Below are 23,089 nucleotides of genomic sequence, written 5' to 3' on the forward strand. Positions count from 1 at the left end.
TATGAGGGAATTCACCTTGTAATTACTTGTGAGTACAGGTATGTTTCATGCACCCCTCTATACCTAGATCCTGTTTCATAAAGTTAAGCAGGTTTAAAAAAAAAAAAAAGGCAAGGGAATGATAATGCAAAACCAAGGTGGCCATCTTTGGTGGGGGAGAGGGTACAGGGTCAGCCTGCTCCATTCTCAGTGGGCTCCAGTTTCTGTGGGCTCGTGGGCATTATTTAAAAATATTTTTATGCTTCATCACTTGCAAATAAGAAACATATAAACATATACAATGTATATAATATGTAGATGTAATACATATATAATGTAATACAATATATATTCCATTGTTTATATATCAAATCGTACATACAGGTAAAATTAGAAGGTAATATAGAGCATTTTCACAAAGCTGTCTTAGAAAATCACACTCTTCCCAGAAGTTCAAATGTTAATCTTCCTGGGTTTAAAAAATGGAACCAACACAAATCGTGTTGTATAACAGACACATGGTTCCTCATTGAGTAGAAGTGGTCTCCCTCTTCTGAAGTCATAACAAGAGAGTGACTTTCACACTCCACCATCTCAGATGATTCAACAGGGTTTTTTAAGTCCTGGCCTCATGATTTATGCTTCTGAAATCAGAAAATCCTGACGTATTTGAGCTGGGAGGGACCTCAGGTCCCCTGGACCCATCCGCTGGCTTTACGGCCGAGGGAATGTGAGGCAGGTAGTTAGAGAAGACAGTTCGCTCTGTGCTGCTACACATATGTGACTCTCATCAGGACACCACCCACCACACCTGTGCTGCTACTCCTACTAGTACTACAAGGCAGGGAAATGGGTGGTATACCTGAGATTAAACTGATGCGATCGTTTCAATTTTAAAAAGTCAGAAGAGAGCTACAAGAAGCGGTGACCACAGCACTTCCAGGACTTACGCGGACAGAAACATACAAGCAGTGCCTTTCCTCCTGGAAGCCCTCTTAGGGTTCCTCCTACTCTTCGCAGGGCATGCTGGATATATTTATAAGTTATCAAAGCAATTTTGTGCCATGGATGTGGTGATCCCCAGTTTTCAGTCGGGGAAACACATTCAGAGAGGTTAACCGTCTTGCCCTAAATCACATGACAGGTAATTGATGAGGCAGGAGTTTCACCCCAAGGGAGTACTAAAGAGACGAGAGACTGTTTTAAGTGTGCTGTGTGTGAGCACACCCTTCACTCCTCAGATGCCGAAGCCCACCGTGGCCGCTGGTTGAACTCTAAGTCAAGAGTTTTATTTGAGATCTGGAAAGGGCTGAGCCCCTCCCAAGTGACATTTGCTGAAATAATGCAGCAGGGCTGACTCACTGGGGGAGACTCTTTCCTCGCTGTTGCAAAGAGCTGGCCTCTCTGTGATGCTAGGAGGCGCCCTCATTCACAGACCTGTTTGACCTTCACCTGGGCGGGTCTCCGTTTCCTGCCCTTTAAAAAGGGAGGTTAGAATTAGGAGATCTCTAAGGTGCCTTGAAGTCTGAATGTTTCCTCTCATCCAAGAAGCACAGCCTCACAGTAGGTATTTGGGGACCTTCAGTCTGGCCGCTGCAGTCTGCCCCCCTGCCCCTCCCAGGAGGGGTCAGGTCACTTAATCAGGTGATTCCCTGTTTATCTGCCTCCAATGTCCCCCCGCCCCCCGCCCCCTTGCTCTAAGGATTAAGTCCCAAGCCTCCAGCCTGGGAGGAGGCTCATGTTTCCCACCTCCAGACTGTGCTCCAGAGGTTACCTCTGCCCAGCTGTTACCTCCCCACCAACACCTGGCTAGACATCACCTCCTCCTAGAAGTCTTCCTCAACTACCTGGTCAGGGTTGGTGATTCCGTTTTCATGGTCTCATTGCGCTTTGCAAGTGATAGGTAGCTTTCAGTTTTCGTGTTGATTTCCTGCTAGATTATGACCTCCTGGAGGGCAAGGATAGAGGATTATTTATTCTCACATCCCAACCAGAAAGAGCTTATTATTATTTTCATTATTATTATTTAGCGAAAAGGCTTTACGGTTTAAAACAGGATCTTACAAACTTGAGGGGAGCTGATGTTCACATCACCCCTGAGTGTAGCGGTCAGGGCACACGCTAATAATTCCCAGGACACAGAGGAGAAAGGTGACCCGAGGCTGGGGAGAGAAGGTGTCACACGCCTTCTCTCCCTTTGTGGCCCTCTTCAGGGGACTTTCTCCTTGGAGAACCGTCCATTTTCCTGGACTCTCCGGGGGCCGGTCCTGGAACTCTGGACACGTCTCTCGGCCTCTCTGGGACTCAGACCTGCCGTCTGTTCTCTCCTGTTCACGCCCAGTGTTCGGCGGGTCTTCCTTCTTACTCCTACCCCTGCGTGAAGCGTGCCTCCCCCGGGCCTTTCCTTTCCGTGCTGCTCCTTCTTTTCTTGGAAATCTCACCTCACAGTCACAGCCTCCAGGGGGTCATCCTGCCCACCAGTAATGCCCATCCCATCCCCTGCCCCTCTCTACCATGTCCTTACCTCCCTGTTTTATTGTCTCTCTAGCACTTAACACTACCTGAAATTATCTTAGTTATTTATTTACAATCGAGTTTAGCTTCTGTCTCATCTACCTGAAAACTCCAGGAGGGTGAGATTGTTTTTCTGTCCCCAGAGCAGCCTGGCCATAGTAGCTGCTCAACACATATTTACGGAACGCAGGAATGAATGGACCAACGAATGAATGAAAATGTCTAAGCTGATGGGCTGGATGGGATGCCGTGAGCCCCCTTGCCTGGTGTGTCATGTCAGTTAACATCTGTTCAGCCCTTACTGAAGCTTCTCTGCGTTTCTCTCTTTACCTTCACAACGATTCCACGACGTGTGCTCTGACAGTCCTGTTTACAGCGAGGTTAACTCACCTGTCCTCAGCCAGCTCGCAGTGAAGTTAAGAACTGAACTCAGACTAATTTATCCCAGAGCTCATGCAGGTCTACGCTGGCCTTTCCGTGCTGGGAGTGCACTGGGCAGGACGCGATGAGTCAGACCCAGGACTCAGGCCTCCTCACTAGGCTTCTAGTTCTTTCTCTGCAATCCCCAAAGGCTCTCACACTGCCAGGCCATTCCTCAAAGGAAATCCTCTCTGTGTGGCTAGTGTCATAGGGGTTCAGGAATGCCACGGGTTCCCCAGAGCTGGGGCCCACCCTGGAGCATCCTGCCCTGCACACGCCATTTGCTAGCTCGGACCCAAGGAACTCCACCTGCGGCTGGCTCGCCAGCTGTCCTAACTTGGTGACCACAAGCCGGTGGTTGTAGGTTGGATGTGAGCCAGTGGGGTTGCCAGGTTACATTCCTTTCCTCAGAGCCAGGCTGCCATCGAGCCTGGTTTACGTAATTGGCCTGTTTATCGGTTTGTTGATTTCAAACTCAACTTTGCTCAGAAATAATTTTAGAAAATGGATTTTTTCAAAAGTCCATCTTGTGGTGTCTCATCCCCATTTCCTTCTGGATAAAACCACCTGAAAGCTTAAGTCTTTGCTCGTTGCTGCTTACTCCCTTGGGGAAGGGAGGAGAGGTCTCCGTAAGTTCCTATATTTGTCCCCTATTGGAATTGGCTCCTGGCTGGAGCCAACTTTGCTTCGGGAGCCATAGAGGCACACGTTTGTGCCAGAGAGCTGGGCCCTTCCACCCTGGAAGCTGCTCTCCTTGGGCAGCTGCATTCCTTCAATGCGCTGACTGAGATGGACATGTCCCTGCCCTGGATGGGAGCAGTCTGGCTTTAAACAGACTGTCCCATCCCAGGGACTATGGCTCAGCTCCCAGGCAGCTGGGAGAGGCCCCATGATGGACCCTTTAATTTTGTCCTTTTGGGCCTCAGTTCCCTTCTCTGCAAAGTTGCGGGGCACACGTGCTACACTCTTCACCACGCTTGGTATGTGTGAGCGGGTATCGGAAGCCACAAAACCCCGCCTGGAGCTAAGGGATTGTTAAACGCTAGTGTAGCCCGCAGAGCAAGGTGTCACCTGTCTTCCTATGCAAAGGACAGTTAGACCTTCTACTTTGCCTGATTTTTCTCTGCTCCTGGGCCTGAGGTGTGGAGCCGGCAGCCTGGAATGGTGACGTCAGACAGACCTGGGCTGAGACCCTGATTCTGCCACCTGCAGTGGGGTCTTGGCAAGTCACATAAGCTCTACGGGCCTGGATAACTCGCCGGTTCAGGGGGTCTGGTCACACCTTCCCTGCAGAGCTGGTGTGAGGGGCAGATGTGATCCCAGGTTTACGAGTCATTCCCAGCTCCAAGCAGGTGCTTGGTCCAGTTCCGGTCTCTTCCTTCTCCAGCCTTCCCGAGCGCTCCCCGTTCCCCCGAGGCGCTCCCTAGCTGGGAGGTGACTTTGGTGACAATTCGGGTCACTTGGAAGGGAGCTCGGCACTTCCGCCTGCCTCAGCCCCAGCACTGGACTTGTTGGGTCCAGCACAGCTGCTGGTGAGTCATCCCAGGCTCAGGTGTTCTTGGCCGAGGCCCGTCCAGGGGGGGCGTGATGGGCTGGAGTCGACCCAGCCTAAGCCTGTCCCCTTTGGAGGACTCTTATTGGGGTATACAGGGTGCAGACCGCATACCTCAGTCATTCGTTTCCTTCCCAAGGTCCCAGCCATCCCTAATGGCCAATGCAATTTTGTTCTTTCATAGAATTAATTATGGGAAAAAAGTCAATGTCACCACTCCAGGCCCTATTGTCTGACTCCCAGTCTGGCCTCGGGGTCCTTTTCAATACAGCCAGGGAGCTTAAACTAGGTCAGAGCTCTGAGTTTGGACCAGGCGGCTACTAGTAACTGACAGGATGACTGCGGTGCGCTAAGTGAGAGCACAGGTGACATAACTCCCTTCTGTCTTCCTCTCCATCTTCCTTTGGACTTTTTCTTTTTTTTTTTTTTGCGGTACGCGGGCTTCTCACTGTTATGGCCTCTGCCGTTGCGGAGCACAGGCTCCGGATGCACAGGCTCAGCGGCCATGGCTCACAGGCCCAGCCGCTACAGGGCATGTGGGATCCTCCCGGACCGGGGCACGAATCTGTGTACCCTGCATCACCCTGCATCGGCAGGCGGACTCTCAACCACTGTGCCACCAGGAAAGCCCGGACTTTTTCTTTTTAATCCTTCTGATTATCCTGTGTTCTCATAATCACCTGGGCGCCGCCTTCGGCTAAAGGGTGAGTCTCCGGACCTGGGACCGCTTATCTGTATTTTGTCAAAGCTCCCCAGGTGGTTCTCGGTGCACAGGGATGGTTGCGAAGCACAGGATTTTGTGCAGAGACCGTCTCCGTGTGGAGCTAATCTGGTCTGACACCTCTCTGACACACGCCCATCTCTCTTTATGTGCTGACCACCAGATAGAGAGAAATAAATGGCGTTTATAGTCATTGCATTTATTCCTTTTGATGTTCTATACACGGCAAACGCTCCTCACCCTGGCTTTCTATTTAAGGTAAAAATAAAAGGTCTCCTCTTAAAATAAATTTAAGTTTCAACGGGTTGAATTTCTTACAAACGAACGAGAAAAAATAATAGTGCAGGTGTCCCCAGATGTGGCCCAGATCATGGATGTGGGCTTCCCTGGTGGCGCAGTGGTTGAGAGTCCGCCTGCCGATGCAGGGGACGCGGGTTCGTGCCCCGGTCTGGGAGGATCCCACATGCCGTGGAGCGGCTGGGCCCGCGAGCCATGGCCGCTGAGCCTGTGCGTCCGGAGCCTGTGCTCCGCAACAGGAGAGGCCACAGCAGTGAGAGGCCCGCGTACCGCAAAAAAAAAAAAAAAATCATGGATGTGATGATGCACAAATGGCCAAAGTGTGTAAAAACATGGAACTAGATGACTTCCAAGGGCCCCTCAAAGCCTGGCTTCCTGATGGAGCCAAGGAGTGCTCACCACAGCTGCCCTTTAAACTCTCCCGAAGCGAAACAGAAAGAGAATTTCAGGTGAACAGACCCTGCCTGACCCCAGCCGGCTTTTTCTGCTTGTGTGCCGGGGCCCCTACCTATTATCACTGGAGAGCTGGCCTGTGTGCCTTCTTTCAGAGTGATTGTGAGGTTCCTGTTGTCTTTGAACTGTCTTCTAGGGATTCAGGCCATGGCAGCCCCTGGGGAGGGTGGAAACCAATCCAGGATCCAGGTATGATTCCGGTACCGTCTTGAAGGGCATGGGTAGGTGGCTCCAACAATGTCCCTGACGGTGCTGGGAAGACCTCACCTTAGTGACAAACACTACCTGAGTGTCTCTAAGTAAGGGGAGCTCCAGAGGGAAAACTGCTGAAGACACGGCTCTCAGCATTTGGAAAACTTTGCCTGATCAGCCCATTCTGGATATCAGGGACTGCCTACTATTATATTTCCTGAAAGGAGTAGTAAGGAGTCTTCTGGATTCTCAGACCTGGAAGAATGCTATGCTGATAGGTAGGGTTGGGGTGAGGTATTTCCCTTGAGCTGATAGAACAGAGGTCAGCAAACTTTTTCTGTAAAGGGACAGATGGTAAATATTTTTGGCTTCATGGACCATTTGGTCTCCATCGCAATTATTCAGTTTTTCCATTGTATCTAGAAAGCAGCCGTAGACACTTTGGAAATGAATGGGCGGGCTGTGTTCCGATAAAACTACTTGGAATTTGCATTGCATGTAATTTTCACCTGTCATGAAATATTACTCTTCTTTTGATTTTTTTCCAACCATTTAAAAATGAAAACATCACTCAGCTGGAGAGCTGTACAGAAACAGGCAGTGGGCCACAGTGTAGCAGTCCCCTGCTCTAGAAACCTTCTCTGCAGTGGAGGGTGGACCTTAAAGATGTAAGTCACTGTTCTAATCATTTCAGTTCTTACAAATAGGGCGCTGAAACAGGTCTGAGTCTCATGTCTGTTAGTTAAAGTAGAACCTAGTATTAGTTACTGTACTTAGTTCATTTATCAACAAATATTAGGTCTAGTGGTGAAGACGGAGGGAGAACACTGGTCCTGGGCTGGCTGTGGAGCCTTGGGCAGATGGCTTAGCCTCTCTGAGTCTCAGTTCTTTCATCTGTAGAGGCAGTAATAGTGGGACCGATCAAATCAATGCCAGACAGTTCACTTCTGGCACATAGCACAGCCTTCACGAAGGTCAGCTATTTCCTCTCACTTCCATAGAGTTCGAGAGTACAGGGATGCTTTATCCCTTTATCCAGCAACCCTGCACAGTAGATCTTATTTAGCACTTTATGGAGAAAGAGGCCCAGAGAAGTTACAGAGCTTGACCAAGGACACAAGCTAGGAAAAAATGGTAGAGCTTGAAGACTGTGACTTGAAAGACCTAGCTTTCTCTATGTGATGCCCTTGCAGACAGCCAGACAGGAGAATAAATCTACTTTCTCTAGGGACTTGTGGAGGTGGTTAATTTAACGATCTTTTCCTCTAGAGCCAGGCTCTTATAACTCCTGCATGCTGTGCCTCAGGTTCTTGGGGAGACCAACATCATTTGGGGGACCTCACAGCCCTCTAGCAGTTTGGGGAGGCACCAGGCTGAGGGGTTTCTGTGAATATTTTAGGGGGAACTTTGTTGCTCTGCATGGAGCTCTGGTTTAGAAGCCCCAGCGTGGAAACAGGCATCTGGACAAGATTTTAAGTTTTTCTGAGTCCTCCTGGGAGAGAACGTCTACGGTGTGTGTCTCTGCAGGGCTAGTAGGGAGGGTTCTAGAAGGCGGGATTTAAGTCAGCTGGTTTTGAATAATGGAATCATCAGGATCTTGGGAAATAAATAGCAGAGGTGGATTCCTGACCAGTTTTATGCCTTGGTTTTCTCTTCTGTATAAGGGAGATGGAAAAGTCGTCATTAGCTGCCTGTTTCTTGAGCCCAGCACGTGTGTGTTGGACGCCTGCAATGGGTCTCACTCTGAACACACAAAGGAAGTCTGGGGAGGAAGCCTGACCTTGGATAGGGGAGGCCTCGGGAGGCAAAACTCAGACAAGGGAAACAGTGAAGGGACCAGAGAGCCTGCAGCAGCCTGGGAAGGCGGCCGAGCCAGTGTTTTCTGTGCCCCTGCACTTGTCTGAAGACTTAATCAGAGAAGCGAGGAACACAGGCATTAGACTCACCCATCGCTGTGCCCTCTGTTCCCACTCGGTTACCCGGGGAAAAGCTGCCCTGGACACTGGCTGCTAAAAATCCAGCCCTCACCTGTGAGTGGCTGAGAGGTTGGCGGGAGGGGTGTTGGGAGGGGACATGCAGGTGGAAGTAAGTGTGACCAGCTGTTCCCAGTTTGCCCAAGACTGAGGGGTCTCCTGGGACACAGGACTTTCGGAGCTAAAACTGGGGAAGCCCTGGGCAAACCAAGACACTTGGGTCACCCTAGTTAGTCAGAGTCTTGCCATCCTGACCGTGGCGCTGGGCAGTCTGGGTCACAATGGACAGTGTAAGAGGGGTCAACTGCCCCCTGAGCCTCAGTGCCCCCTCAGACTTGATTGCCCCTCCTCTGAGCTCCCAGAGCCCCTGTGCACGCAGAATCACTGGCTCTGCTGTCCCCCGAGTCTGTGAGCGCGTGAAGACAGAAACCACCCTGTCCTCGGGCCAGCCTCTGCCTGTCCCTGAGCACAGAGCAGGTAGTAAGTGCTGTAGGATGAAGGAATGAGGGTTGAGGGTCTCCGCCTTCATTTCCTCCATGCTGGGGACAAATTACTCAGATGCCAATTCGTGCTTTGCTACTTTGCACATGCTGTTCCCCGTCCTGCATGCCCTTCCCTCCCTTGGCAGTCTCTCACCACGCTGTGTCCGCTCTGAGCTGAACCTTAACTCTCTAACTGGCCTTCTCTGCTCATTCGTCTTCCCCTCCCACCCCCGACATGATGAGCTCCTCAAGGGAAGGTCCCAGCTTCGTATTTTCTCAGCTGCACTTGGCACCTGTGAAGGTTTCTTGAACAAATGAGTGGCGCTTTGTTGTAGAGCAGCGATTCATTCATTCACTCACCAACTCCTTGCCGAGGGACTACCGCATGCCAGGCGCTATTCTAGGCAGAGGGACGGGAGCAGTGGACACGACTGGCAAAACTTTTGCTCTGATGGAACTTATATTCTAGAAGGTTCTAGAATCATCTAGCTTCCACAAGCAAGCAATTAAGTAAACAGACCGTATCCGAAGGTCACATGTCCTGGCCAGTTGCTGCCAGGCTGGAGGTTGCAGTTCCGTGGAGGGGAAGTGATTCAGGCCCAGCACGTGTGGCTCCCCTCCTGTACATGCAGAATGGACACACCTTCCCCTGAGTGGTGGCGGCCCTACTGTTGAGTGCGGTCAGCTCGGGGAGGGTGACACTTGCCTTTCATGCAAATCTTGTAGGCCATCAGTCCTTGCAAGAAAATCCACTAAAGCTAGCATTGTGCAACAGGAGGGGAAAAACACATTTTAGGAGGTCATGTGCTGTTTGTGCCGGGTGTGGGAGGCCTCGTGTGTCTGACCCCGGTCCCCAGGGCGGGAGTGCAAAGAATGGGGCTCACATGCTGACCGCCTCTCTCCCCCAACTGCGCGGTGACCTTGCTGGGCAGCAGCAGGAGGGCCATGGGCTCTGCTAAGGGATTGTTGGGGAGCCCAGATTCCTCCAGGAGGAAAGGGATTAAACTCCCTCCCATCAGGGGGATAAGGAGGGGGATGCGCTTGGTCAGCTTCCAAGCGCTGCACACAACAGTAAGCTATTGTCTGCTGGGAGTGACGGGGAGCTCAGCCCTGGACACAGTCCCCTCCGGGAGGGAGGAGTGGAGTCTGGCAGGGCCAAGTGCCCCATGCCTGGGAAACACGCTGCTCCCCAGAGCCCCAGGTGGCATCTCCCTGCTGCCTGAGTACTGGTAGCCCCTGGTCCTGAGGTCCAAGGGGCTTGGGTGGCACCTCTGTGTCTGCAAGGATGTGACTCACCCCTGCTGGTGACCCCCTCATGTTGCCCCCCACCCCAGAGGGCAAGGACTGAAGACTTAATCAGTCCCCAAGGCCGGTGCCCTTGGCTTCACACAGACACATCGTAAAACTGGCGTCTTGAAGCCCGGGAAGGAACTGGCATGTGCTAATTATAATCTGCACAGCCTGTTACCGATTGACCTTGGACTCCTGGGAGGTGAAGGCTCCTGGGGGAAGGCTTAGTGGTGCTCTGAGGCTTCCAGATATCAGGCACGGCATCGAGATAAGGAGGATGAACTCTTCTGGATAGCTCAGTGGATACCACCTTGCAGCTCCAGCAGAGTGCGGACAGTTTTAAACCTCTTGGGCTCTGCTAAGGGGCTGTTGGGGAGAACAAGGCAGCAGGATACCTTCTGTATGACCTTGGGCAGGTCACTGAACCACTTTGATTTCTTTATATAAAGAAGACAATCATTCCTACTTAACAAGAGGTGAGAGACCTCAATAAGCTGTGTGTAAACACCTAACATGGGGACTGCCACCCGGTACATGCTTAACAGTGTTAGTTCCCAGCCCGGTACACCCTGAAAAATCCTGGAGGGCTCCCTGGAGGCAGTGGTGCCAGAACTGATGAATGAATGTGGGCAGGCAAAGAAGAGCACTGAGGGGGGAAGCCACATGCTATGTACAGGGAGCCCCAGGGAGCTCTGGTTCAGGAAGAGGAGGTGGGAATCGGTGGGAGGTGAGGCTGCGTAGATAGATGGAGAAGGACCTCAACTGTCCTGGGACACGTTGTGGACTTTCTCAGGTACGGGCTGTGGAGCCTTGGAGGGATTAAGTCAGAAGGGCCTTTGACTCTGAACCCTAAGTGCCCCTTTCTGCCAAAAAGAGAGGACTCTGTTCCCTCTGCCTCCTCAAGACTCAGGGCCCAGGGGCTCAGGCCCCAGGAAGAAGCACGCTGGGCCTGAGCCCCTGTGGGGACGTGGATCTCCCCAGGGGTTCGGCCAGGGCAGCCCCGAGAACTCCCTTGCTCCGAAAACTCCCATTTGGAACAAACCCTGCCTTCTTCTGGCTGTTCTTCTCACAGCTGGGGTGCCATTTATTAAATGAAAGTGGGGTTCAAGTTGCTCTGTATCCTTTTATAAACCAAACCTGAAAACCATAGGAGGGTATTTTTCTTAGGTGAGCAGTAAAGCGTGCTGGGTTTTCTAGTCTGCTTTGATCCTGGTGATGACACAGACCCAGGGTCAGCAAGATCCTGCCTGTGTGGGTCCTGTGGGTCCTGTAGGTCTGAAAGGCACGTCTTTGTATTGAGGGCCTACTATACCCCAGGCTCAGCGCCAAGCCTTTGTTCGTTTTTTTTGTTTTGTTTTAAATTTATTTATTTATTTTTGGCCGCGTTGGGTCTTCGTTGCAGTGTGCAGGCTTTCTCTGGTTGCGGTGGCTTCTCTCTTGTTGTGGAGTATGGGATCTAGGCTCGTGGGCTGCAGTAGTTGTGGCACGTGGGCTTAGTAGTTGTGGCGCACGGGCTTAGCTGCTCTGCAGCATGTGGGATCTTCCCGGACCAGGGCTCGAACCCGTGTTCCCTGCATTGGCAGGCGGATTCTTAACCATTGCGCCACCAGGGAAGCCCAGTGCCGGGCCTTTGTATGCTTGCTGGTGCCATTGGTATCCTCACTTTACAAACAAGGAAACTGAGGAACAGAGAGGTTAATAAACTTGCCTGGGGTCACACAGCTAGTAGATAAAGAAGCCAGATTCAGTCCCACGCTGGCCATACTTCATGGACTACGTTTTCTATACAGCATAATGTGAAAGCTGGGCTTCCTAATTCTAACTTATTTTAAAAAGTCGAATGGAACTGTGAAATCTCTTGTTATTAGAATGTACGCAGTCTTAAAGTACTTTAATTTTTTAAAAAACTACTACCACCTTAAAGAAATTGACATTTAAGCAATGTGCCTATGATTCCAGTGCTCTAAGAGAACCTTCTACTTTTTCCTGTGTTCCTTTCAATCTTTATCTTTTCTCACACAGTTTTTGTATAATTTGCACAAGAGGAGTTGGCAAACTGCAGCCCACAGCCCAAATGCCACATGATTTTGTAAACAAGGTTTTACTGGAACACCGCCATGCTCATCATTTACATACTGCCTATGGCTGTTTTCACGCTACAGCTGCAGATTTGAATAGTTGTGACAGAGACCATCTGGCTTACAAAGCCTAAAATATTTACTGTCGGACCCATTCCAGAAAAACTTTTCAACCGTTGGTCTAGAGGGCAAAGAGTTTTAATTGAAGTGTAGTTGATTTACAATGTTGTGTTAGTTTCAGGTGTACAGCCAGGTGATTCATTATGCTTTTTCATATTCTTTTCCATTATAGTTTATTACACGATAGTGAATAGTAGTTCCCTGTGCTATACAGTAGGACCTTGTTGATTATCTATTTTATATATAGCAGTTTGTATCTGCTAATCCCAAACTCCTAATTTATCCCTCTCCCCCCTTTCCTCTTTGGTAACCATAAGTTTGTTTTTTATGTCTGTGAGTCTGTTTCTGTCTTGTAAGTTCATTTATGTCATATTTTAGAGTCCTCATGTAAGTGATATCACATGCTATTTGTCTTTCTCTGTCTGACTTACTTCACTTAGTATGATAATCTCTGGGTCCATCCATGTTGCTGCAAATGGCATTATTTCATTCTTTTTTATGGCTGAGTAGTATTCCACTGTGTGTGTGTGTGTGTGTGTGTGTGTGTGTGTGTGTGTGTGTACCACATCTTCTTTATCCATGCATCTGTCGATGGACATCTAGGTTGCTTCCATGTCTTGGCTATTGTAAATAGTGTGCAACTGCTCTTTTTTCTCTTCAGACACAGCATTATTCCATGGTGTTAATCGTCACGTTTCTCAGTGTAAATGGCCCAGGATATTCCACGGGATGGATGTCATCAACTTTCCTTAACCATTTTCTTTTTGCTGGACAGTTAAGTAGCATCTTTTTTTTTCTCAATATTTATCTAAAACATTTATACAGCACCTACTGGTTACCAGCACCGTTTACCAGTATAACTCACTTAATCAGATCAGTGATAAGAAGTTCATACTATTATTACTTCCATTTTACAGATGAGAAAGTGAAGTCAGAGGAGTTGAATCCACTTGACTGAGGCCTCATTGTTTTTCAGCAGCAAAGTTAGGCCTAAATCTGCTCAGCCAGTTGGCTCTGGAGTCTACATGCTTAGCAGCTGTTAGGAAGTGTCCTGGAAGAGGTAGGCCTTTGTGACCGTGACTCTGTGTGTGTGTGTGTGTGTGTGTGTGTGTGTGTGTGTGTGTGGTGGGCGGAGGGTGTCCAGCGCAGTGACTCACCGGGAGTGAGCCCCACCCTGCCCAGCCCAGCCTAACCACCCAACATCACCCAGATTTGGTTAGTCTCTGGTCCTCCTTGTTACACACCAGGCAGCTTCAGCCATGTGACCACAAACTTTGTTTCTTTGTGGAAAACAGCCCTGAAAAGAAGGCCAGCTGCTGATGCCGAAGAGAAAAATGAATTCTCCCGGTCAGAAGAAGACCTCTTGGGCGGGATAATACTGGAGTAGGTTAGGACTCTGCTTTGTGGCCAGGGGGGTACACATCTTGCTCAAATGTTAACTCAGTCATAAGTTTGCAAATGTTCTAGCCGAACTGAGAAAAACAACAAAAATGTGACATAACTGTCCAGCAAAATGGAAATGATTAAGGAGAGTTTGTGACATCCACCCCAGGGAATATTCTGGGTCATTTACAAGGAGAAACGTTGATAATTAACACCATGAGTCTGGTGTAGCGCTAGTCAGGGGGCCTTCGGGAAGCTGATGAGACCTGCAGACCTTGCCAGGAGAATAAGCCTACACACAAGATGCTGCATAAGATGTCAGGAGGCTCTGGGAGCCCTCATAGCCTAATCCAGGGGGTCTCACCCATTGTCGGGGAGGGGGGCAGGTTAACACCCCTGGTCCACAGAGACATTTTGTGTTTTCTTAATAAATGTATTTATTTAGGCTGTGTTGGGTCTTTGTTGCCGTGCACGGGCTTTCTCTAGTCGCGGTGAGCGGGGGCTACTCTTCGTTGCAGTGCGGATTGTCATGGCTTCTCTTGTTGCGGAGCACGGGTTCTAGGCACGCAGGCTTCAGTAGTTGTGGCACGTGGACTCAGTAGTTGTGGCTCGTGTGCTCTAGAGCTCAGGCTCAGCAGTTGTGGCCCACGGGCTTAATTGCTCTGTGGCATGTGGGATCTTCCTGGGCCAGGGCTCGAACCAGTGTCCCTTGCATTGGCAGGCGGATTCTTAATCACTGCGCCACCAGGGAAGCCGTCACAGACACATTTTGAAAAGTGAATTTAGTGAGTGCTACCCACGGAACACTTGTGAGGTGAGCTAGTGGATACCAGAAGGTCTCAGGTCAAGAAATGCCGTATTGTAGAGACTGCGGGGGCGGGAGGGTGTTGAGAAGACTCTGAACACTGTGTCTACCTTCCAGCAGAAGGAAGGGAGCCTGGGCTGTCAGGTGACCCAAGGGTGCAGGATCTGGTCGGTCCTGTTCACCTCTCTGATCTTCAGCACCAACCATAGCATCTGGTACGGAGCAGGCGTTGCAACGAGATCTGTCATTAAATGAATAAAGCGTCTCCCAAGCTCTGGAACAGAGGGAAGTTGGGCCTGGTGTGGCTCTGGGTTAGAAGATGAGATGGGCCCCTCTCTCTGCCTGTTCACACGGGTCCTTGGAGGGCACGCCCTTCATCATCACCTGGCCTGGCGGCTGGATGGAGTGAGAGGCACAGAGGGAGAGAAGTGAGGGTGAGCTGGATTTTTCTCGGCCGTCAGTTCCTGGAAACCCAGGTCGGGCCTCCACAGCCTGGTTGGTGCCCCATCTGGCCTGATTCATGTCGAGCCATACACTGAGAGGCCTGGCGTCACTGGGCCCATCGCAGTCCCGCCCAAACTGGGCTTGCCCCTCAGCTAGTCCCCCATCTCAGGCGCGCTCCCTGCAGAGGACTTGGCCTGGGCACCTCGTCAGTCTGACCTGCAGGGGTTCACCTCCCCCCCCCCCCACCGGCCTCTGCATCAGTCGGCTATGGGATGGGACATCCTGTTCTGACTCAAAAAGGAACCCTCCTTCTTCTGCCTTCCTGACTCACTTCCTCCTTTTGCTGGCCGTCTTGCAGCACGGCATGGGCGCTGGAGCCCAACAGACCCGGGCCTGCCCCTGACTGCGCCTCAGTAGCTGTCTGACCTGGGCAGGAGAGCTGGCCCTTCTGAGCCTCAGTTTCCCCATCTGTAAGGTGACGCGGTCGCCCCTGCCTTGGTGGTTGGTGGTAATGGATGCACCGCACCTGCCCAGCACCTGGCACCCAGCAGGTAACCTCATACATGGGAACTTTGGGTGACATTTTCCCCAACCCACAGGGGCCTCCTTTGGCATACGAAAGTTAAGACTCATGATGCCCTTGCCACTCACCCAGGGCAATCATAAGGTCACAGATGACCTGGGGTGGGGACAGGGTAGGAGCAGGCAGAACACTCGTTACCCACCAAACAGTGTTGGCTGGGGTGCGAGGCTGGGGTGCGAGGCTGGGGGCTTTGCTGGGAGGGGGTCGTGGGGACTAGCTTCAAGGGCAGACACCGTGGGGAGGAATGACAGCCGCTCCCCACAGCTGATCAGATATTTGCACATTCAGTCAGCAGTGGAGAAAAGATCCTTGGACTTGAACTCTGGTTTCTTTGTGGAAGAGCAGGTTTCCAATAAAAAGAATGCCTTGGGGTCAAACAGCACTTTACAAAGCATTTCCTAGCAGGTGATTGAAGGTTCCAGGTTGCCTGGACCCTTTTCAGTGCAACATTGTTTCCAGACAATTGGTCAGGCGCTGCCCTCCCTGCCTGTGGGTCTGTCACTGATCAGAGCACGCCACTCCCTTGCTCACAGACCCTCACTGGTTCCCTAGTGCCCACAGAGGGAAGTCAGTGCACCCCTCTCACTCCCCTGCCTGCCTGTCCGTCACAGCTTCCTTTAACAATTCCCAAGCCCACTCTGCCGCCTGAACTTGGCGTTGCACTTTCCCAGCTTTTGCTTATGCTGGTCCAACAGCTTGTTATACCCTTTCCCACTTGTCATCTTATCCAGACCCTGCTCATCCTTCCATCTCAGTCAATGTGTCCCCTCGTCTGTGAACCCCTCCCTGGATCCCCTAATCAGCATCATTGCTCCACTCTCTAGGCTCCGAGAGTTTCTCATGTGCCGCTCCATTTGAGCATATAAGAGCCTCAGAGTCTGCGGTCACGCAGACCGTGCTTATAACCCGCGGCCTGTGCCTGGCTCACCGCTGTGTACATCTGGATGTTAAAGCCGACTGGTCTTGGATTTGACCCTTATCTCCTAACTAGTAGCTCTGGGACCTTGGGCAGAGCACGAAACTGCTCCATCTCAGTGCCCTCGTCTGTAAAATGGGAATGTGTATTAAGACCTGCCTCTCACTGGCTCTCCCCTGTCATTTTTGTGTCTTGAATTCTTTTTGTCACTCTTAATGTTAACATAAATCTATGTCTCTGATCTCTCTCTCTCTAATTGTCCATAATGTAAAACAGAAATATTGTCATAGTTTTTGGATATTTTATGTTCTTAATATTTAAGAACATTTAAATTATTTTGTCTAAAAAAAAAAAAAAAGACCTGCCTCTCAAGTATAAAAAATATTTTTAGTGTTAACTCAGCAAATGCTGTCAATTGAATTGAGTAACTTCTCACGGGGGTGGGTCTGTTTCTCACAGGAATGGGTGCTTAAATTAGGTCTGTTTGAAGGGCCCTCTTAGTTTGGAGATTTTGATTGTTTCTTTTACAGAAAAAGTTTTATTGAGATATAATTCACAGTATACCATTTAAATGGGTGCATTTAAAGTGTACAATTCCTTGCCTTTTTGTATATTCACAGAGTTATAAAAACATCACCCCAGTCATTTTTAGAGCATTTTTACTACCCCACCCGAACCTGCACAATCCCCGGTCCACCCATGCACCCACCCCAGCCCTGGGCGCCACCCATTTCCCTTCTGTCTCTACAGACCTGCCTGTTTTACACATTTCGTGTAAGTGGAACCATGCGATATGTGGCCCTTTGTGGTTGGCTTCTTTCACTTAGCATCATGTTTTCAAGGTTCTTACATGTTGTAACCGCATCACTACTTCATTCCTTTTTATTGCTGAGTAATAGTCCATGGTATGGATGTAACATATTTTACTTATCCGTTCATAAGTTGACAGACATTTGGGTTGTTTCCACTTTTTCGGCTCTCATGAACATTTGTGTATAAGTTTTTGTGTGGACATATGTTTTCATTTCTCTTGGAATATACCTAGGAGTGGAATCGCTGGATCATGTGGTAACTCTGTGTTTAATCATTTGAGGAACTGCCAGGCTGCTTTTCAAAGTGGCTATACTTTTTATATTCTCACCAGCAGCATAAGAGCGTTCCCCTTTCTCCACATCTTCACCGATACTTTGTTATTGTCTGTTGTTCTGATTATAGCCATCCTTATGTATGGGAAGTGGCATCTCCTTTTGGTTTTAATTTGCATTTCCCTGATGGCTAATGACGTTGAGCGTCTTTTCATGTGCTTATTGGCTATTCGTATGTACGTCGTCTTTGAAGAAATGTCTATTCAGATCTTTTGCCAATTTTATAATTGGGTTTTTGTCTTTCTAGATAAAAGTCCCTTAGTGGGTAAATGATTTGCAAAATTTTCTTCCATTCTGTGGCTTGTTGTTTCACTTTCTCGATGGTGTCCTTTGAAACACAAAAGTTTTTAATTTTGATAAAGTCCAGTTTATCTTTTTTTTTTTCTTTTGTTGCTTGTGCTTTTGGTGACACATCTAAGAAATCAGTGCCTAATCCAAGGTCAGGAACATTTGCACCTACGTTTTCTTCAATGAGTTTTATAGTTTTGGCTCTTACAATTTGGCCTTTGATCTATTTTGAGTTAATTTTTGTATATAGTGTGGGGTAGTGGTCCAAGTTCATTCTTTTGCACGTGGATATCCAGTTGTCCCAGCACCATTTGTTAAAAAGACTATTCTTTTCCCATTAAATTGTCTTGGCACGCTTGTTGAAAATTAGTTGTCTATAAATATGAGAGTTGATTGTTTCTTATCCGTGGGTTATTTTGAAGAAATGTAATGCTTTCCTTCAGAGGCAGAGATGTTTTTATACCAAGATGAGTCCTGGCCATAGCTCTGCCACTGAGCTGCTGCAAGATCTTGGGTGGGTCTCTCGCCTTCTCTAAGCCTCAGTCTCCCCATCTGTAAAATGGCACAGCTAGATAAGAAGATTCCCGAGAGGTGGTCCAATTGTTTTTGTTGTTGTTTGTTTGTCTGTTTTTGTCCGAGTTGCACGGCATGTGGGATCTTAGTTCCCTGACCAGGGATCAAACCCGAGCCCCTGCAGTGGAAGCATGGAGTCTTAACCACTGGACCGCTGGGGAAGTCCTGGTCCAATTGTTACAGGCGGAAATGTAGGGAGGTTTCCGCAGTACTTTTCACTGGCTCCTGGGGGTGTCCCCTGAGGCCTAGCCCTGCAGCCTGAGATCTGGAGCCAGTCTGAAACCTGTGGGCAGTTTCAGGAACTCCCTACCCTGGCCTGGCCCCATGGGAGCCAGCCCTGCTTTTCCAAGAATATTAGTGTTGTGCTCACTTAGTAAGCAACACCGCCATCCTCCTCCAGGCTGGCTGTGCTCCAGGCCTGGGTATACAGAGCAGATGAGACACAGCCTCTGCCCTTGAGAGCAACAGTCTCATGGGAAGACAGACACGTCAACAACAGTCGTGGAGCTGAGTGGCGTGTTCTGGTTGGCACTGTGTCCCAAGGGCTGCAGGGGCAGGGGGAGGGGGGCAGGTGGCAAAACTCGGCTTTGCTGGTAGGGCCACAGGCCTGGCCCAAATGTGAGCGCTTGCTCTGGGCAGTATCTGAAGAATGGTCGGGTGAGCTGTGTAGTATATTTCACAGCTCTTCCATGTGCCGTCCAGCAGCAGCTCCTTCTTAACTCGCATTTAACCAGCCCTAATGCACTGACCAGGCGACTACTGACCTCTTGTCCCCAGGCAAGGCGCTGTGGTTAAGGAAAAGGCTCTGGAGCCAAGCTGCCCGAGTTTCAATCCCTGCTTTGCACGCTTTGGGGAAAGTCATTTAACATCTCTGTGCTTTGCTTCCTTATCTTCTAATATGGGGTTTTATATTAGCACCTACCCGGTAGCCTATTTGTTTCTAAAGCACTATAAGGTGCTCTAGGAACACGGCCTGGCACAAGGAGCCAGCTCTTATTAGGGTCTCTGGTTATTGCAGGTTGGAATTGTAGCTTGGAACGGTGTAGCACTGACCCCAGCGTTAGGCCCGCTACACAGTTGGTTACTATAGCCCGTGGCTATTACACGGTGTGACATGGTAACATGGTACAATTAGCCTGTAGGTTGCCTGACGATCATTACAGTTCTGTGCCTTTGAATAGAGCAGAGCTTCTCGCCAGTGTATTCGTCCCTTCCTAACAGCTGTTCTGTTTAAAAAAAAAAAAGCCCGGAGGTGAATCGGATGTGCCCCTTCCCTTCAAAACAATCTTCCCGTTTAAAGCTCCCGCATCTCAGAGAGGAGGAGGTCAGGCAGAAATTCTTGCTCTCATTTGACCAAAGAGACTGGTGTTTGGAGCTGGTTAGTGGCAGAGCCTGCGCTGGACCCCATGCTCCCTAATTCCATTTTGGGGCCTGCTCTGCCCCCAACCCATGGCCTGAAGGAAGACTCTGATTTGGGGGTTAACAGAGTCTGTGCTGATGTCCACCCTTCCCCCATCCCTGCCTTTCTCAAGGTTCCCTGAACCTGCAGCTTGTGTGTATTGAGGACCAAATAGGGCTGGTAAGATGCTCCTTCTGGCTTCACACATATTCCTTTTAATAAAAAAGACCAGGGAGTTCCCTGGAGGTCCAGTGGTTAGGACTCAGCGCCTTCATTGCCGGGACCTGGGTTCAATCCCTGGTCGGGGAACTAAGATCCCGCAAGCCACGGGGCATGGCCAAAAATTAATCAATTAATCAATTAATTAAATTTATAAAAAGACCAGAACTAACAGTTATCAAGTACCTACTAAATGCCAATGGGGGTAAATATTATTCTTTATATTTTCCAGATTTATCTATCCACCCATGAACATTTGTGAGCACCTACTGTGTGCCAGTGTCTGTCTCAGGTACCTTGATCAAGGTAGCAGTGATCAAGATGGGCAGTTCACATTCAAATGAGAACAGCAGGCTGAGTTCAGTGGTGCTGGACTACTGACTCGGAAGTTGTTGATTTCCATCCTGGACGCTGGGAGACCCCGTGGCAGCCACACGACTTGTTGAGCAGACATCCAGGTCCCTACTGAACCAGGGGCCCGCAGGAGCATGGATAAGGGCCCCATGGCACTGCTCTTTGGGAGCTCCGAGAGCCCCACGCACACATGAGGGACTCCATTTATCTGTTTTTACACACTCCTGGCTGTTGGTTCAAGGAGTCAGCCGGCAGCGCCCTCGAAATTGGAGCAACTTCCTGCTGGCTGTCTCCCCATCACTCACCTCCTCACTCCCTTAGCCTCCAGCCTACCCGGCCCGCACTGAGCACGGTAGCCTTAAAGGAGGAGGAGCCTGGGAAGTGCTGAGCGCAGCTGGAGCTTAGTAACTTGTCCTAAAGTACAAACGCAAAAGGCAATCAGACGGTTCGCCGTTAGGGACTGCAAATTAAAACCACAATGAGATATCATTACCCACTGGTTAAAAGGGCTAAGATTAAAAAGACTGACCATAGAGGGCCGTGTAGGAACGGGAACTCTCATCCACTGCTGGTGGGAATGAAAAGTGGTGTGGCTGCTTTGGAAAATAGTGTGAATGTAAACATACACCTACCATCTGATCCAGCCACTCCACTCCTAGGTATTTTTATTTTTTTTATTTTCTGTTTTTTTTGGCTGCGTTGGGTCTTCGTTGCTGCGCGCGGGCTTTCTCTAGTTGTGGCGAGCAGCGGATACTCTTCGTTGCGGTGCGCGGGCTTCTCACTGCGGTGGCTTCGCTTGTTGGGGAGCACGGCCTCTAGAGCGCAGGCTCAGTAGTTGTGGCTCACGGGTTTACTTGCTCCGCGACATGTGGGATCTTCCCGGACCAGGGATCGAACCAGTGTCCCCCGAATTGTCAGGCAGATTCTTAACCATTGCGCCAGCAGGGAAGTCCCACTCTTAGGTATTTTTGCAAGAGAAATGAAAGTGTATGTCCACACACAAGTGTTTAGAGCAGCTTTATTTGTATAGCCCAAAACTGTCCATCAGCGGGTCTCCACACGCTATGGAATATTACGCAGCAATGGAAAGGAATGCACCACTGATACAGGCAACAACGTGGATGAATCTCAAACTAATTATGCTGAGTGAAAGAAGCCAGGACCACATCACCTGCCCCCCATATATATATACATATATGTATATATATGTATGTGTATATATATATATATATATATACATATATATATATGTATATATATAATTCCATTTACGTAAAAATCTCCGGAAAATGCAAACTAACCTCTAGAGACAGTAAGCACATCAGCGGTTGACTGGGTCAGGGTGTGGGCAGGAGGGAAGGATTAGAAGTGGAATCAGGAAACTTTGGGGTAATGGGTGTGTTCATTATCTTGATTGGGGTGATGGTTTTGTAGGTATATATGTTAAAACTTATCAAACCCTACAGTTGAAATGTGTTTATTGTTTATCAATTTTACCCCCAAATAAACCTGTTAAAAACAAAGTCCACCCCATCTCCAGTTAATCAGTAAGATGAATCTGACCCTGCCCTCCTTCAGAGAACTTGTTTGTGTCGACAGATATGAACAGCAAAGCATGAAGTGTGAGGTCAGTCTTCTGGGTTCCGTCTTGGATTCGTGGCTACTCACCTTGCCTCCCTAAACTCCAGATTTCTCACTGTGGGATGTAACTGATAGTAGTACCTTCCTCCTGGGGTTGTTGGATGGAGAACATGGGAAAATTCAGAGTGTTTAGTAAACGGATAGTAAGTGGTAACATGCACAGGGTCCCGTGGGCACCCAAGGAAGGGAGGAGCTGTAACTATGGGGGGTAGGAAGCTGGAAGGGTTTCCCCTGTGAGTGAACTGAATCTTGAAAGAACAGGGAAGAGTCTGCTAGAAGGAGGTGTGTATTGGGGTAGGGGAGGCTCACCAGGCAGAACTAAGCTAGGGAGGCAGCACTCAAGATTCTAAGCTTCTAGAAACTTCAGCAGTGTGGTACAGCGGGCGTGCAGGGACCAGGGGCACCCTGGTGAGTCAGGGCTGTAGGTTAGGTAGGAGCCTCATCCTTGAGGGTCCCTGAGGAGTCCCCTTCATCCTCCAGGCCAGGGTATCTCAAATTGGGGTATGAGGAGGATTTCTCTGGAGACCATGAGGTTTTTTTTTTTGGCTGCACCAAGCGGCATGTGGGATCCTAGTTCCTGGACGAGGGATCGAACCCGTGCCCCTTGCAATGGAAGTGCGGAGTCTTAACCACTGGACCTCCAGGGGAGCCCCAAGACCATGAGTTCTATGAGAAGTTTTGAAATTTTTATCTAATAAAGACAAACAAAAAAATAAAAATCCTATATCTTGATGCAATGCTTTTGAATACAAAGACGTTTTCATCTAGTAGAAAGCGCTCGTTTCTGAAGTCTTGATAAGAGTGGTTCTGAAAGTATATTATTGTGCAGCCATAATTTTCTTTTCTTTTTCTTTTTTTCTTTTCACAACTATATTTTCTTTAATTGAAGTATAGTGGATTTACAGTGTTGGGTTAGTTTCTGCTGTACAGCAAAGTGATTCAGTTATATATGTACTTTTTTTTTTTTTTTTTTTTTTTGCGGTATTTGGGCCTCTCACTGTTGTGGCCGCTTCCGTTGCAGAGCACAGGCTCTGGACGCGCAGGCTCAGTGGCCATGGCTCACGGGCCCAGCCGCTCCATGGCATGTGAGATCTTCCCGGACCGGGGCACGAACCTGTGTCCCCTGCATCGGCAGGCGGACTCTCAACCACTGCACCACCAGGGAAGCCCTATACATACATTTTTTAATATTCTTTTCCATCATGGTTTATCTCAGGGTATAGAATATGGTTCCCTGTGCTATACAGTAGGGCCTTGTTGTTTATCCA

The 23,089-nt window shown here is 49.3% G+C and overlaps 1 protein-coding gene across 3 annotated transcripts in view; it reads left to right on the forward strand.

Annotated features, from left to right (window-relative positions):
• Window positions 1-23,089, forward strand: part of SYNE3 (spectrin repeat containing nuclear envelope family member 3) — a 90,491-nt gene that overhangs the window by 4,287 nt on the left and 63,115 nt on the right. For 2 of the 3 annotated variants that reach the window (XM_060003966.1, XM_060003969.1), the window contains exon 1: window positions 15,165-15,254. The exons of the other annotated variant lie outside the window; for it this stretch is intronic. In XM_060003966.1, the coding sequence (XP_059859949.1) occupies window positions 15,215-15,254 (40 nt within the window). In that variant the 5' untranslated portion in view covers window positions 15,165-15,214. Of the gene's footprint in view, window positions 1-15,164; window positions 15,255-23,089 lie in introns of those variants that run through there. 3 annotated transcript variants of the gene reach the window in all.

The sequence above is a fragment of the Delphinus delphis genome, chromosome 2, assembly GCF_949987515.2.
Source record: "Delphinus delphis chromosome 2, mDelDel1.2, whole genome shotgun sequence".
NCBI classification, from domain to species: domain Eukaryota; kingdom Metazoa; phylum Chordata; class Mammalia; order Artiodactyla; family Delphinidae; genus Delphinus; species Delphinus delphis.